General features: G+C 33.6%; 1 protein-coding gene across 1 annotated transcript in view; it reads right to left on the bottom strand.

The window, feature by feature from the left end:
• The window catches only part of MICU1 (mitochondrial calcium uptake 1), a 193,618-nt gene that overhangs the window by 65,223 nt on the left and 111,519 nt on the right, over nucleotides 1–16,876 (bottom strand). Inside the window, exon 7 of the mRNA XM_010984183.3 lies at nucleotides 3,421–3,503. Coding sequence (XP_010982485.1) covers nucleotides 3,421–3,503 — 83 coding nt within the window. The remainder of the gene's footprint in view (nucleotides 1–3,420; nucleotides 3,504–16,876) is intronic.

Below are 16,876 nucleotides of genomic sequence, written 5' to 3'. Positions count from 1 at the left end.
GATCTTGTGGTAGCTCACAGCAAAAAAAAATATGACAATGAATATATGTATGTTCATGTATAACTGAAAAATTGTGCTCTACACTGGAAATTTGACACAACATTGTAAAATGACTATAACTTAATAAAAAAAAGTTTAAAATAAATAAATAAAACAAAAACAAAACATAAAGCTGAAATTGACAGATTTAAGGGAAACAAACAAGTACATAATTATAGTTGTGGATTTTAACAACCTATTATCAACAACTGTTAGAACAATTCAGTTAAAGAAAATCAGCAGGGACACAGAATATCTTAACGACACTATCAACCAACTTGACCGAATTGACATTTATAGAGCAACAACTGCAGAATACATATTCTTTAAAATAACACATTGATGCTTACTAAGATAAACCATATGCTATTCTATAAAATCAGTCTCAATTAATTTAAAATAATTAAGTCATGCAGAGTATGTTTTCTGAGTAAAATGAAATTAAACAGAAATCAGTACCAATAAGATATCCAAAAAAAAAACCTCCAAATACATGGAAATTAAATGTCATACTTCTAAGCAAATATGGATCAAAAAGGAAGTAACACAGAAAACAGAAAATATTTCAAACTAGATGATAATGGAAATACAACATATCAAATTTTGTAGGATGCTGCTATAGCAGTCCTTAGAAGGAATGGTATAGTTTTAAGCGCTTATATTAGAAAAGAAGAAGACTCTCAAACCAATGACCAAAGATATTATCTTAACAAACTCATAAAAGGAGTATAAAGAAAGCCTAAAATATGTAGAAAGAAGGAAATGAGGGCAGAAATCAGTTAGAAAACACATAAACCATATAGGAAACTAACAAAGCCAAAAGTTGGTTGTTTGAAAATATAAAAAAAAAATTAGACTCCCCCAATAGCCAAAGCAATCTTGATAAAGAACAAAGCTGGAGGCATCACACTTGTGATTTCAAACCATATTTTAAAGCTGTAGTTCTCAAGACTGTGGTACTGGCATAAAAACAGACACATAGATTAATTGAAAAGAATAGAGAGCCCAGAAATAAACTCATGCATATGGTCAATTAACTTATGACAAAAAGGCAAAGAATATAAAATGGAGAAAGGACAGTCTCTTCAATAAATGGTGTTGGAAAAACTGGACAGCCCCATGCAAAAGAATAAAACTGGAATACCCCCTTATACCACATACAAAAATTAACTGAAAATGCATTAAAGACTAAAGACCCGAAACCATAAAACTCCTAGAAGAAAATAAAGGGTGTAAGCTCCTTGACACCAATCTTGGCAATGATTTTTTGGATTTGACACCAAAAACAGAGGCAGCAAAAGGAAAAATGAATGCTCAGGACTACATCAAACTAAAAAGCTTTGGCACAGCAAAGGAAACTGTCAACAAAATGAAAAAGCAACCTACTGAATGGGAGAAAATATTTGCAAATCATATATTTGATAAGGAGTTAATATCTAAAATACATAAAGAACTTAACAACTTAATAACAAAACCCCAAACAATCCAATTAAAATATGGGCAGGGGATCTGAAGAGACATTTTTCTAAAGAAGACATACAGATGGCCAACAAGTACATGAAAGAAATGTTGTATGTTAATTCTATCTCAAATAAAATAAAATAAAATAAAATAGTTCTGTATAAAAAAATCACTAATTATCAGTGAAATGCAAATCAAAACCACAATGAGATATTATTTTACACCTGTTAGAATAGCTGTTATCAAAAAGACAAGAAATAATAAACACTGGTGAGGATGTGGAAAAATGGTTCCCCTCATGCACTTTTGGTAGGAATGTAAACTGGTACAGTCACTATAGAAAATAGGATAGAGGTTCCTTAAACATTAACAATAGAACTACCATATGATCCAACAACTCCACATCTGGGTTATTTATCCAAAGTAAACAAAATCACTATGTTAAAAAGATATCTTCAGCCCCACCATGATCACTGCAGCATTACTTACAATAGTCAAGACATGGAAACAACCTAAGTGTCCACTGACACTGACAGATGAATGGATGAAGAAACTGTGCTATACACACACACACACACACACACACACACACACAATGGAGTATCATTCAGACATAAAAGAGAAGGAAATCCTGCCATTTGCAACAACATGGACAAACCTCGAGGGCACTATGCTAAATTAAATAAGCCAGACAGAAAAAGACAAGTACTGTATAATCTTACTTATATGCGGAATCTAAATAAAAAGCTGAACTCATAGATATAGAGAACAGGTTGTTGGCTGCCAGAGTGGGGGGAGAGGATAGGCAAAATGAGTGAAGACAGAATAAAGGTATAAACTCCTAGTTATAAGAAAAATAAGCCCTGGGGATGTAAGCATGGTGACTACAGTTAACAAAACTCAGTTGTGTATTTGAAAGTTGCTAAGGGAGTAGATCTTAAAAGTCTCATTACAAGAAAAAAATTTTGAACTATATGCAGTCATGCATGTTAATGAAACTTATTGTGGTAATCATTTCACAGTATATATACAGATCAAATCATTATGTCATACACTGAAAATTAATACTATATGTTAATTCTATCTCAAGAAAAATAAAATAAAATAGTTCTGTATAAAATAAAATTAAAAACATCAAAATAAGTTCTATTTATAATCACTTAAGGCCACCTGGTAATACCAGTAAAGAGCAGAATTGTGGAAACTGAAGATATTAGATGGACATAAGGTGCAAATTTAAATAAATACCTATAACTATTTTGAAATATTTGTTTCTATGTATTTCTTATTTAAAGATATACTATACCTGATAACTTCTTCCCACTTCATTTTTGCCCTTTTATTCATTTAAAATATAAACATGCTTTCTCCCACATATGTATTTTTTTCCTTTTTTGAAACCATTTCTAACAATCATAATAATTGTACCTGGAGAGGTACCATGGCCCTTCAATGACAGAAGTTTGATGGAAATGTAATCTCTTCCTAAGATTCAGAAGAAACTATACACATCTATGGCTGGAACCTGCTACAGTAAAAGGCATGGTACTACTTTTTCTTCTCTTAGAGAAATCCTTTCAGAACATACGTCATTCATCCTTGTATTCTTGGCACTGTTTAATAAATGTTGACTGGATATATGATTGAATAGCCATAACAGCCTCTTGGCATTGTAGTTTAATTCATGTTGGGGAATCAGAGCAACCTTGACCTTAGTGATGCTCAAACAATTCCTTACATTTAGAGTGAAAACAAACAAAAACTCCACCTGTTAAAACTGAGGGTAATCTTAAAAAAGAATACATTAGGTACTTTAAAATCTGGACAGCATCCGAGTATACTAAGGCCAATGTACCTCCAAGGTGCATTAAAATGTGTTAAATATTAATGCATTTAAAGGAAATTTCCAGGAAAACTTGCCTGTTCAAACTCTTCCATGTCTACTTCTCCATCTCCATTCAAGTCAAACATCTTGAAGGCAATTTCAAAATTTCTCTGAGGAGCTGCAAGTTAGGAAGGAAGGAAGGATAGGAGGGAAGAAGGAGGGGAAAGAGGGAGGAAAAATAAAAATATTTAGAAGGCATGGACCAAAAATTAAAAAAAATCATTCCTTTAAGAAAAAAAGATGGTTAAACACTATTATCAAGTCACAGAATGCCACCGTATTGATCTGGATCAACTTTTTAGCAATACTCCTTAAAATCAAAAGAGAATTTTACCATGTCCAGTAAAGACAGCACTTGTCTATCTTTGTGTTTCAACACTCTTAAATACTGCAGCTTTGCTTTCTTAGAAACCATCCTCTCTTAGCTTCATAGTATTAACATTGTTGCTCTGTTAATTAAATACAGTATTTATCTGGGCATGAAAGTCTATTTGGGGTGAGACATACTTCTGCAAAGAAGCTGAAACTCTAAGTCCTTGTCTTGTCTTTTTGAAACAAGCTATCTTTCTACTTTGTTCTTTCTAGTCTCTCCACTGTTAAGGACAATGAGGATTACAACGGGTATCAGTCTGCCAACATGTTGTTATTTACACAGGTTTACTCATGATCACTACAGCTCTGTGGTAAGGCAGAAAAGCATGCTGTTAGCTACCCAGCCCTCTATTTTAACCGTATCAGCTGGGTACACAAACTACTGGGGAAGGTATACTTAAATGTTAAAAATTAAGCTGACATTTAAAAAACAAAATGAAAATGCAAAGCCTGAGAAAATGGTTTATTTTCTTTCCCTTAATTGATGAAAGCGCTTCAAGACTTCTTTAATGTTCCTAAATCAGTCAAAATACAATTAATACACTTGTGCATCAGAATAAAATATAAATTTAACAACCCTCCTTTCTTACGTGTTAAATGTTCTGGTAAAGAAAACCAAGTTGTTTACTTCCTTCCTTTGGTACTTCAAACTTATACAGCTATGGAGAATAAATAAAATATCCTATGTATCCTAATACTACTGAATTAAAATTTCAGCTAGTATTATTTTTAGTAAAAAAAAATTAAAGATTATATGTAGACAAAATAAAAAAGGGCTTAGTATATTATGCATTGTGGTAGAGTCCATATTCCCATCTCGTGCATAAATTTGTCAACAGCAACACTTTTGAGGCTTAAATTTCATTTTGAGCTAGATAGTCATCGAGGTCAGTAGGCTCCTGGTTTTTAGTTGCCCGGGTAAATCATGTGCCTGTCAGCTTCTAGCTGCCTGCCTCACTTGTAATGGCTTCCAGCAGGCCTGCTCTCCTTTAGTCCACCAGGATGACTGCTGAGAAGGTTGCAGCTGGGGGGATTCGATTTTTCTATATTTACTGTCACTTCTTAAATTTTTCCTACCTGTCTACATGCTTTTACTGAAGAGTTACCATGTGCCAAGCATTAACTTGGATAATTTTCAGCTGTTATCTGATTTTGTACTCTAAATCCTGAGAGTCTTCTCCTTCCTTCCTCCCTCCTTCTCTCTTTCTCTCTTTCACAGAGTAGGATATTGGGGCTCAAAGCCACTAAGTAACTAGCTCAGAATCACAGAGCTAATAATAGGTAGCACAGCTGGTAAGTGAACCTAGGTCAATGCTGACTCCAAAGCCCATAAACTTTTCATTATATTCCACAGCCTCCAATATGCAGACAGTGGTACTTACAATAATAAACACATTCTCTTTATTCTGGTATGTTTTGACTTAGAAACAAAACAACAAAACATGACTCACTGATTGTGTCAGTCTCTGCAATAGCTGAGAGTTCCAAGTGGTTCACCTAAAGGACATGATTGCTATCAAAGAAACACTGCATGTGCAATGCTCAGTAGTTAAAGCTTGAGTGCACTAACCACGGGCAACAGAGTCTCCGACAGGTCTGTCACGTGTTTTTAAAAATTCTGAATATGAATTTCTTTAAACAGGAATGCCTCCCTTGTTTTCCCCTCTTGTCTCACATTTGGCCCACTTCATTCACATTATTTGCCTAATCCTTATAGATACCTGAAATTGTAACAATTGCAGACAATATAAAGCCATCAAAATATAAAGGGGAGGGTCACAATCATATAGGCATTTATAAAGGATTTCTCTGACTACAGTGTCAATGATGAGCTGGAAGACAAGAATCAGCTTCAGAGGTCATAAAAGCTCTTGTAAACATTGAAAATGTGAGCTGAGGTGACAGCAGTGGTAATGGAGAGACAGAAACACATTTGAAATAATTTAAGAAGGCAGAAGGTACATAATTTAATGATTAATTATCTGTGATGAGTTGAGAGTAAAAAAGGCTGACAGTTATGACTGGCTTAGGCTACTGGGTAGCATGAACATCATTAACCAAGAGATAAAAATGATGTAAAAGATTTGAGAAATAAAATGAGCTCAGATAGGATCTGCTGAATTCAAGGAGTCCACAGCATACTGAGATAAAAATGTTCAGATGGAAGGAAATATGGGTCTAAAGCTTAGAAGAGATAGGTTAAAGCTAAGAGTCATTAGCATAAATACAGTTAGCTGCAAAGACCTGAAGTGAAGTTGCCCAAGGAGAACTGAGGGTTGAGAAGAAGAAGGAAAGGGTAGAATATAGTTGGAAGCCAGTATTTAAGGTGAAAGGAAAGCGAAAGGAAACACTGACAGAGGAGGTGACATCACATCAGGAGAAATATAGTCCAAATGAATAGAAATAGGGAAAGATTTGGCAAGAGACAGTCAGTATGTCACCTCTTATGAATCAAAGCAGCATTTCCATTCTCTATCTCCATTGATTACAGAGGTCACATAGAGTTCTTAAAACTTTAGCTTTATCAAAATCTTTTATTCCTACTGTCCTATGAGTTCTGTGAAAGCACATGCCTGGTCATCACTTACATGACGGAATGAATTATTTTGGCAAATCATACTTAATATGTCCTCCTACGTGTAAGGTTAAATTCATTTGTACCAAACAAAGCACATCCTGCACTGCTTGAGGTTTCTGTATATTTTTATCCTGGCTTCCTTTCAAACAGAGTATTTGCTTTATGTGGAGTGACTCAGAGTGTTTATTAAAGTATGTGTGCTGACACTCTCAGGCGGAGCTCCTCTGCCCTGGTCACTGATACAGCAAGTCAGGGCAGCAGCCTTGCACACTCTCATTTAGACCTTAGCAGTTTATCAGGCAAGGTCCTTCCAGGAGCAGTTCTCAGCCTACTCAGTCTTCATCTGCTAATCATGTCAAAGCACTTAAGACACAAGCAAAAAACCCAGCTTGCTTTAAGTGAAACATGCTACACGGGAATACGCTATTAAGCAAGTTTCTTGTATTCCCCTGTCTCCCTTAAAAGTAGGATTCACAGCAATTTTTAAATCCAGCCACTCTAGAAAGCTTTAAAGGTGTCTTGAGTTTACTGTTACTCACCACCTATTTCCAAAGAAAAGTACCAAGAGGAATTCCTTTGAATTTCAGGTTACTTAAAGAGTCAATGGTGAAGCCCTGCCCCACCCCCCTCTCCAGGTTAACAGCATAATCTACTTTCTGTACAGAGTTTTCCAAAATGATCATAAAATATGTTGGATCATTAAAACAATGAGATTCTATAAAGTTCATTACCATACATCTTTCACTAAGAATTCCATGATAGTGTTTGCTACAAGTAAATGGAGATATGTTAGATCTTTTCTAGTTAAGAACCAAATATTTTTATACAATTCTGTTATTGATAATAATGACAACAATTCTAGACTGTTGTTCGAAGCACAGATTTTTCTATGTTGCTTTAGTAACAAGAAAAAAAATCCACATTTTTCCTATGGGTAGTAAGTTAAATAATCAGATATCAACAACACTAGATGTCTCAAGATTTTCATGACTATTTCACTTATTTTTCTTTAATAGAAAATGCACAAGACTTGGGCTCTAATTCTGGCTCTTCCAACAACATAGTAAGTCAGTATGCCTTAAATTCTTTTTTGGTAGTACTGACAGAATAACAACAACTACAAAAAATGAACAGGTTAGACTCTAAACAAGTGTCTTATTTTTTGTCGGTTTGATTCTCCTACCACAAAACTCCTACCTCTACTGTTCCTGTTTTAAAATGATGCATAGGATAAATGAGGTAATTAATATGCAATATCAAAGAAGTCTCAGGAAAAACTTTAAAATATGATGAACCTCTATTCCATGAAGAACCCGCCTACTGAATTTGTAGGGATCATCACAAGGCCTCTACTTATTTCTGAGAGGCAGGTCACCACTTCTGAGGTCTAACCATTGTTGACCATTCTAATTAAGCTTTTTTCTCATGCAGAGCCCAAATCTAATTCTTTGTCGCTTTTACAAACTGTCCTAGTTTAATTTTCTAGAGAAATAAAAATGTAACTGCCTCTTCACCTATGAATACATAAAAACTTATTGTTGTATCTCTACTAAAGGTTTCTCAGAACTTCCAGAACTTCAATATCCTAATAGCCCTCTGGGAGTACTTTAGATGGCCAATGTATCCCATTAATGCAGTCTCCCAAATATAGTTAATTCTGGAATAACTTATCCTTTCTAATAACAACAGGACTCCTTTTCAGACTAATAGACTAGTATTTTTCTTACATGAGGGCTTAGTGTCTTGTTTTCTCACATTAGGCTTAGGGAAAGGGGGAGAAATACCTACGAGATTAGATTTCAAAGAAGTACCCCTCTCTCAATTCTTCTGAATTCTTCAAGGTATGATGGCTAGGTGCTGTCTGGAAGAATTCTTTCTGCGCTTTTTACACAGTAGAGAGAGAAAGCTCCTAAGGTATGATGCGTTGTAGTTGTACTAAAGCATTTCCCTGGGATGATGTAGCTTCAGAAGAAGGGTACTAAATAAAAGGAAAATATCCTAAGGATTTTTTAAAAAACATATTTAAGCAACAACAGCAGATCAATTTTCTTTTCATGACTTAGCCACCTTGTAAGTCTGATTTAATTTCTGTTAGTAAATATTTTACAGGTACTCTTCGACAATCAGTTAGCCTTTTCAGCATTTTCTAGTACCAGGTTTCATGATAAATGCCAGGTTAACACCATAGCTAATAAAAGGACTGCAAATATGTGAAAAACATAGAAGACCTAAAAAATGATAAAATACAATCACAACATAGAGAAAGATTTCTTTTTATGAAACTACATACTTTACATTTAATTTTTATATGCAGTTAACTTTGTACAAAGGCGTATTTATGTGAAGCAAGGCATAGCATGGATTCGTATCAGTGGCTCCAAAATTTAACAATTACACTTCCTGCTTCTATACACGTCCTATAGTCAGGCTTGCTCTTATCTTTGTCTTATAGAATTATCTCCTGACCAAAATATCCACTATTAAATCTAGCCATCTGAAGTCAACGGAGATGAGAATAACTAAGGCATTCTGCTCTGAAATCAGGCAAATTATTATTCTTGAAATGCAAGATCTGAAATGGCAAATAAAAAAAAAATCCACAGACTATAACTGGTTATAGAAGACACTGTGTTACGAAAGAAGTTAAAATCAAGGTTTTCTCTGTTGGTTGTTGGTGTTGGTTGTGTAGCATGTTTCACAATAACTTTTTGACTATACTACAAACTTTAGTTTCTAACCATTTAGTGATTTAATATGCTCACACAAGGGTAAGTCAATTAGACTGTTCCCTGAATATGTTTTCTGTGGCTGTGCAACTGTATGCTCCCATTAAACTGAAGTTCAAGGAGACCAAACTATATAATACATGAGTGAACATTCTACCACTTAAAATATCTGGTTTCCCATGTGACACGCAATTTGAAATGATAAAATGATAAGACATTTTTATTGCCAATTTTTGGAATACAGTATCTAGAAAATTTCCTCAGTGGGAGAAAAAAAGACAATAAGGTGATCTGAAATAGCTGGAAAAAAAAAACCTCCCCTGGAGAAATCACAAATGCCAAGGATAAAGAAAAAGAGATCAACTATCCAGGAGGGAAAAAAAGTTATCAAAAAGAAGGAAGTGTTAGGTTCTAGCATAACTCACCACAACACTTGAATACTACAGAGCAAGTTCTATAGAATCCAGAGGGCAAACAACTGTAATTGAAAAATTACATATAAATCAAGTCATCATTCACTACATCAGCAACAGAAGATAGTCTCAGACGTGGGAGGACTCTGAAACTGTATAATCCACAAACTCTTACTAATAAAATTCCACAAAAATCAGTAACAGAAGTCCTGAGCAAGAACTGGTGACCAGCTGGCTAGCCATTCGCTTATGTATTATCCATAGCTGCTTTTGAGCTACAAGGGCAGAGCTGACTAGCTGTGACAGAGACCTTATGGCTTGCCAGCCAAAAATATTTATCTTGCCTTTTAAGAAAAAGTTTGCCAGTCCCTGGTTGAGGAAATTCTTTAGCCAACAAGAAGAACAAAAATCAATCAAAATAAAGAAATAAAGACAGGAAATGATTATAAATCAATAAAAAATGTTAAAAAAAAAAAAAAAAGAAATAAAGCCAGGGAGATGAGATCAATTAAGAAGTAAGCAATAAATAAAGTGAGCAATAAAATCAGTAGAAGAGTTAAGCTTAAATAATGATTATTAATAAAATAATCATGGCATGTGGCATCTGTTAAATGTTTACTGTGTGTCAGGCACTTTATATGAATTATTTAATCCTCCCAAGAACTTTGTGACATTGTACTATTATACCCATTCTCTGTTAAAGAAGAGGAAATGAAGGTATAGTGTGCCCAGAGTCAAAGAACCATGATTCAAATCCAGACAGTCTACCAGAGCATGTGCCATGCTTAGCTATTGTACAAAAATGGTTATAAAATAATGAAGTATAAGAAATACTCCTTGAAAGAGAAAATATATAAATGTATAAAAATTATATATATGAATACATAAAATATATTTATAAAATATAAAAAAATAAATTATGTTTAAAAAATGACTTGGAATAAAGGATGCCAGATTAAAAACGTAAAAATTGAGAAAAGAAAGTGAAAGGAAGCTAAATTTCTAGACTTCCAATGGAAGACATCAAAAGAAATGGATGATTTCATCCTGGATAAAAAAGCCATGTCGCACCCCTCAAGACCCATAGCTATATATACAAACATATATTAAAATTAAAGGCTACCACGAATAGGAGAGCATTAAAATTATTTGGGAGAAAAACCCAAAGAATAAAGCAAAAACTTAAAAGAAAAAAAAAACTGGCAAGAAAGTATATAAAACAAGATAAAAGGTGATATAAGTAAGAAAAAATAAATCACAACAAAGTTAAATGAATTGAACTCTGCTATTAGAAGAAAATGCTCTCAGATTGGATCTAGCTATTCCATTTATAAGAAATATATTGAAAACAATATAGAAAGATAAAAATAAGAGGAAATGCAAGAAAATAAAATAGGAAGAAAGCAAAGGTGATAATATTAATGAGATAGAAATGAACTAAAAGCAGAAGGATCAATAACAAATACTATTTTCATATTATTCATAAGTATCATCCATAATAAAAATCTATTATACATCTTTGTGTAAAGGACAGCATTGCATCAAAATATATAACAAGATATTACATGTAAAGGAGAAATTACAAAAATTACTGTAGTATCTAAGCCTTTGACATATTTTGCAGAAAATTTAATGATGCCATGGAGACTTTATATAACAAAAACCACAAGTTCAATTTAATTGACATACATTGAACACTGCTTTCTGGTAAACAGAGACTACATGTATTTTGCTAAACGTTCCAGGGAAATTTAGAAAGACATACTAGTTGGCATACAAACACACACACACAAATAATAAACATATGTTAAAAAAAGAAACTGCAAATGCAAGATTTTTTATTACTATAATGCAATAAAACCAGGTCACAGGAATAAAGCAACTTTAATCATTAGGCTAGATACTGAAAAAGCATTTGACAAGATTTAAAAAGTATTCCTAATAATCTTCTTTTTTCTTGAGAAAAAAGAACTTACTCAATATGGTAAAGAATATTTATCTGACACGAAGATTCACAATATACTTACTTGAAATATGCCAAAGACATTTATTTTAACATAATAAACAAAGTGGGGATGCTCACTATTACTGATATTATTTTGAAAGTTCTAGTCAAAGCAAATATATAATGAAATTAAATAAAGCACACGTTAGAAAAAAGAAACAATTATATTATTTGAAGATTATATAAATATAAATATCTTCCTAAAACTCTTAAGAAAGTGTACCCAAAACTTTCAGAACTACTAATAACAGTAACACATGCAGTTATAAGATAAATAATAGATATATTTGGGAGACGTGGAGTATATAAATACAACTGGGAAGTCCTGTTTCTAAGTCCCTTGGGGGCTGGGGGTGGGGACTCATAAAACTAAGATTGGCTGAAACAATTCTGGAAATTGAAGAATGATGACTTTTTTTGATTTAGTATGCAAACTTGGTTTCAGTTATTGACTAAATGGTGTGTATCAGGAGGGACAAAATAATGGGAAGGGAAGAAAACTATTTTGAGGGAGATAATACTCATTACATATAGAAGTTAATAACATGTGGTTTTTTCCCTTCCAGTTTGACTGAGATATAATTGGCATACAGCAATGCATAAGTTGAAGGCATTACAGACAGCATGATGATTTGACTTCATACATACATCATGAAATGATCACCACAGTAAGTTTAGTGAATATCCATCATCTTATACGAATACGAAGTAAAGAAAAAGAAAACAGTATTTTTCCTTTGTGATGAGAACTCAGGATTTACTATTAGCAATTTTCATAAAAAAATAGCAGTGTTAATTATATTAATCATGTTATACATCATATCTCTAGTACTTATTTATCTTACAATTGGAAGTTTGTACCTATGGACTACTACCTTCATCCAATTTCCCCTCCTGCCACCCTTCCACCCCTTGCCTCTTGTAACCACAAATCTGATGTTTTTCATGAGTTCTTTCTAAGTTCATTTGTTTGTTTGGTTTTTGTTTTTGTTTTTTAAGTATAATTGACCTACAACACTATGTTAGTTCCTGTTACAGAACATTGTAATTCAATATTTCTATACATTACAAAATGATCACCATGATAATGAAACAGAACAGGACCCTCCAGGATCCTCCCAGATACAAATCCTTTCTTTGTCCCTCAATTCTTATTTGTAGGAAATAGGCATCACTCAGCTTCCTTGACCTTCCCTGAGCTTCAAAGGGCAGATTTAAACAGTTGCCAATCAGGGAAGGGAGGGAATGCAGAAACAAGGAAGAAGCAGTCAAATAAAAGTGCAGCATGGAGCAAGGTCCTGATGCCTCCTGAAGGAATATACGTAACAGTATCTTTGAGTTCTTCTGCAAGAATTAAGTCCCCCACCCAGAAAGAGGATGGTAACATCAGGTTAAGCACAAGATTCCTGGAACACTGCCCTATAACCTCACCACTAACCAGTCAGAAGAAAGTCACAAATCCTGAAGCCCTCACCCCAAATTTTGCCTATAAAAACTTGTCCCCCAAAACCACTGGGGAGTTCAGGTTTTTTGAGCACAAGCCACTCGTTCTCCTTGCTTGGTCCTGCAATAAACCTTTCTCTACTCCAAACTCTGACATTTCGTTAGTTTGGCCTCACTGTGTGTTGGGTACACAAACTTGCATTTGGTAACGGTAAGTCTAGTTACCATCCATCACCATGCAAAGATACTATATTGACTATATTCCTCATGGCACACATTTCATCCCTATGAGACTCATTTATTTTGTAACTAGAAGTCTGTACCTTTTAATTTCCCTCACCTATTTCATTCATTCCCCCAGCCCCTTCCCTCTGGCAACCATCTGCTGTTCTCTGTATCTATTTGATTCAGTTTCTGTTTTATGTTTGTTTTGTTTATTGGATTCCATATATAAGTGAACTTATATGGTATTGGTGTTTTTGTCTGACTTGTTTCACTTAGTGTAATACCTTCTAGGTCTATCCACACTGTCACAAATGAAAAGATTTCATTATTTTTTATGGTTGAGTAATACTCTATTGTATGTATATACATACACATGACATCTTTATCCATTCATCTACCAATGGGTATTTAGGTTGCTTCTATATCTTGGCTATTGTGAATAATGCTGCAATGAACGTAAGGGTGCATATTATCTTTTCAAATTAGTGTTTCTGTTTTCTTTGGAAAAATACCCAGAAGTGGAATTGCTGGATCGTATAGTATTTTTTTAATTTCTTGAGGAAACTCCATATTATTTCCCATAGCGGCTGTAACAATTTACATTCCCACCAACAGTTCCTTTTTCTGCACATCCTTACCAACATTTATTTCTTATCTTTTTGATAATAGCCAATCTGACACGTGTGAAATGATATCTCATTGTGGTTTTGATTTGCATTTCCCTGATAATCAGTGATGTTGAGCAACTTTTCATGTATCTGTTGGCCATCTGTATGTCTATCCAGGTGCTCTGCCCATTTTTAAATTGGGTTGTTTGTTTTTATGATGCTGAGTTTTATGAGTTCTTTGTATATTTTGTATATTAACCCCTTATCCAATATATCACTTGCAAATAACTTCTTCCATTTATTAGGTGATCTTTTTATTTTGTTGATATTCCTTTGCTGTACAAAAGCTTATTATTTTGATATAGTCCCATTCGTTAATTTTTGCTTTTGTTTCTCATCTGAGGAGACAGATCCAAAAAAATGCTGCTCAGACTGATGTCAAAATGCGTATTGCCTATGTTTTCTTCTAGGAGTTTTACGGTTTCAGGTCTTGCATCCAAGTCTTTAATCCATGTTGAGTTTATTTTTGTATATGGTATGAGAAAGCAGTCCAGTTTGATTCTTTTGCACATAGTTGTACAGTTTTCCCAACATCATTTATTGAAGAGACTGTTTTTTCCCCATTGTATAATCTTGTCTCCTTTGTCATAGATTAATTGACCAAATAAGTGTGGGTTCACTTCTGGGCTCTCTATTCTGTTCCATTGATCTATGTGTCTGTTTTTGTTTCAGTACCATGTTTTGGTTACTGTGGCTTCGTAGTATAGTTTGAAATCAGGGAGCATGATACCCCCAGCTTTGTTGTTCTTTCTCAAGATTGCTTTGGCTATTTAAGGTCTTATCTAAGGTCTTCTTTTACTTCCTTAGTTAGATTTATTCCTAGGTATTTTATTCTCTTTGGTACAACTGTAAATGGGATTTAAAAAAAATTTCTGTTTCTGATAGTTCATGGTTAGTGTATAGAAATTCAACAGAATTCTGTATGTTAATTTTGTATCCTGCAACTTAACTGAATTCATCTATTAGTTCTATAGTTTTTTTGGTGGCATTTTTAGAACTTTCTATATATAATATCAAGTCATCTGCAAACAGTGACATTTTTACCTCTTCCTCTCCAATTTGGCTTATGTTTCTTTCTTTCTTTCTTTTTTTTTTAATCTGATTGCAGTGGCTTGGACTTCCAATATTATGTTGAATAGGAGTGGCGAGTGTGAACATCATTGTCTTGTTCTTGATCTCAGAGGAAATGCTTTCAGTTTTTCACTGAGAATGATGGTGGCTGTAGGTTTGTCATATATGGCCTTTATTATGTTGAGGTGTTTTTATGTATTACTTGCTGACCAAGATGCAAGGAAAAGACCAATCAGTTTTATCTCCCAAATTTTTCTTTGGCTTTTGACAGTAAGTAGATCATAATGCTACAAAAAATATTAGAGGAAAGCAAGTTTTAGAGTTTGTTTTATCTGTCAAGTTCAGTAAGTAATTTAAAAAGGTATGAAATATCAAGTCCTTTATCCATTTTTTCCCAGCTCTATTGAGATATTGTAGTGTTTACCACAATAAGGTTAATTAACACACCTTTCACTTCACATAACTACCATTTTGTTGCTGTTATGGTGAGAACATTAAAGCACTACTCTCATAGCAACATTTATGTATACAATACAGTACTGATAACTATAGTCACTATGCTGGATCTTAGGTCCTGGAACTTATCTTATAACTGAAAGTTTATAGCCCTTAGCCAACATCTTCCTGTATCTCCTGCTTCTCAGCCCCTGGCAACCACCATTCTACCCTCTGTCTGAGTTTGATGTTTTTAAATTCCATGTTAAGTGAGATAATAAAGCATTTGTCTTTTTTAAATGTCACTCTATGGCCTCAAGGTCCATTCATGTTATTTTAAGTGTCAGGATTTCTTTCTCTTTATGGCTGAATAATATTCCATCTTATATATTACATTACATATAATACTTTATTTGTCACATATATTTTCATATATGATATATATTTCCTTTAAATACATAATATGTCATGTATATGAATACATACATATATATATATATGTATATATACACGCTATATTTTCATTACCTTTGTGTATCTTTTTATGCCAGTACCATACTGTTTTGATTACATAGCTTTGTATTGTAGTTTTTAATCAGGAAGCATGATGCCTCCAGCTTTGTTCTTTCTCAAGATTGCTTTAGCTATTCTGGGTCTTCTGTATTTCCATATAAATTTTAATATTAATGTTTCTATTTCTGTGAAAAATGCAACTGAAATTTTGATAGGAATTGCATTAAGTCTGTGCATGGCTTTGGCAGGTAGAGATATTTTAACAATATTAATGCTTCTGATCAATGAACATAGGATATCTTTCCATCTATCTATGCCTTCTTCAATCTCTTTCCTCAATGTCTTATAGTTTTTAGTGTATAGCTCTTTCATTTCCTCGGTTAAGTTATTCCTAAGTATTTTATTATTTTTGATGTTACTATAAATGGGATTGTTTTATTTCTTTTTCAGCTAATTCATTGTTAGTGTGTAGAAACGCAACTGATTTTTGTATGTTGATTTTGTGCCTTGAAAGTTTACATACTTTGTTGATTAGCCCTAACAGTTTTATTGGTGGATTCTTAAGGATTTCTATATACAATATCAGTTCTTAGCAAGGAGAGACAATTTTAGTCTTTCCTTTCTTATTTAGATGCCTCTTACTTCTTTTTCTTGCCTAACTGCTCTGGTTGACAATATCACATTCTTAGCAAGGAGAGACAATTTTACTCCTTCCTTTCCTATTTAGATGCCTCTTCTTTTTCTTGACTAACTTCTCTGGTTGGGACTTTCAGTACTATGTTGAATAAAAGTGGTAAGAGTGAGCAACCTTGTCTTGTTTCTGACCTTAGAGGAAAAGCTTTCATTCTTTTACCCTTAGGATGTTAGCTGTGGGTCTGTCATACATGCTCTTTATTATGTTGAAGTATATTCCTTTGATCCTCAATTTGCTGAGTTTTTATCATGAAAGGATGTTGAATTTTGTCAAATATTTTTTTCTGCATTTATTGAGATGATCATGATTTTTGTCTTCCATTCTGTTAATTGGTGTATTCCACATTGA

This window comes from Camelus dromedarius, chromosome 8 (genome assembly GCF_036321535.1).
Source record: "Camelus dromedarius isolate mCamDro1 chromosome 8, mCamDro1.pat, whole genome shotgun sequence".
NCBI lineage: Eukaryota > Metazoa > Chordata > Mammalia > Artiodactyla > Camelidae > Camelus > Camelus dromedarius.
The sequence above is the reverse complement of the archived record's forward strand: the minus strand, read 5'-3'. Positions and strand labels throughout refer to the sequence as shown.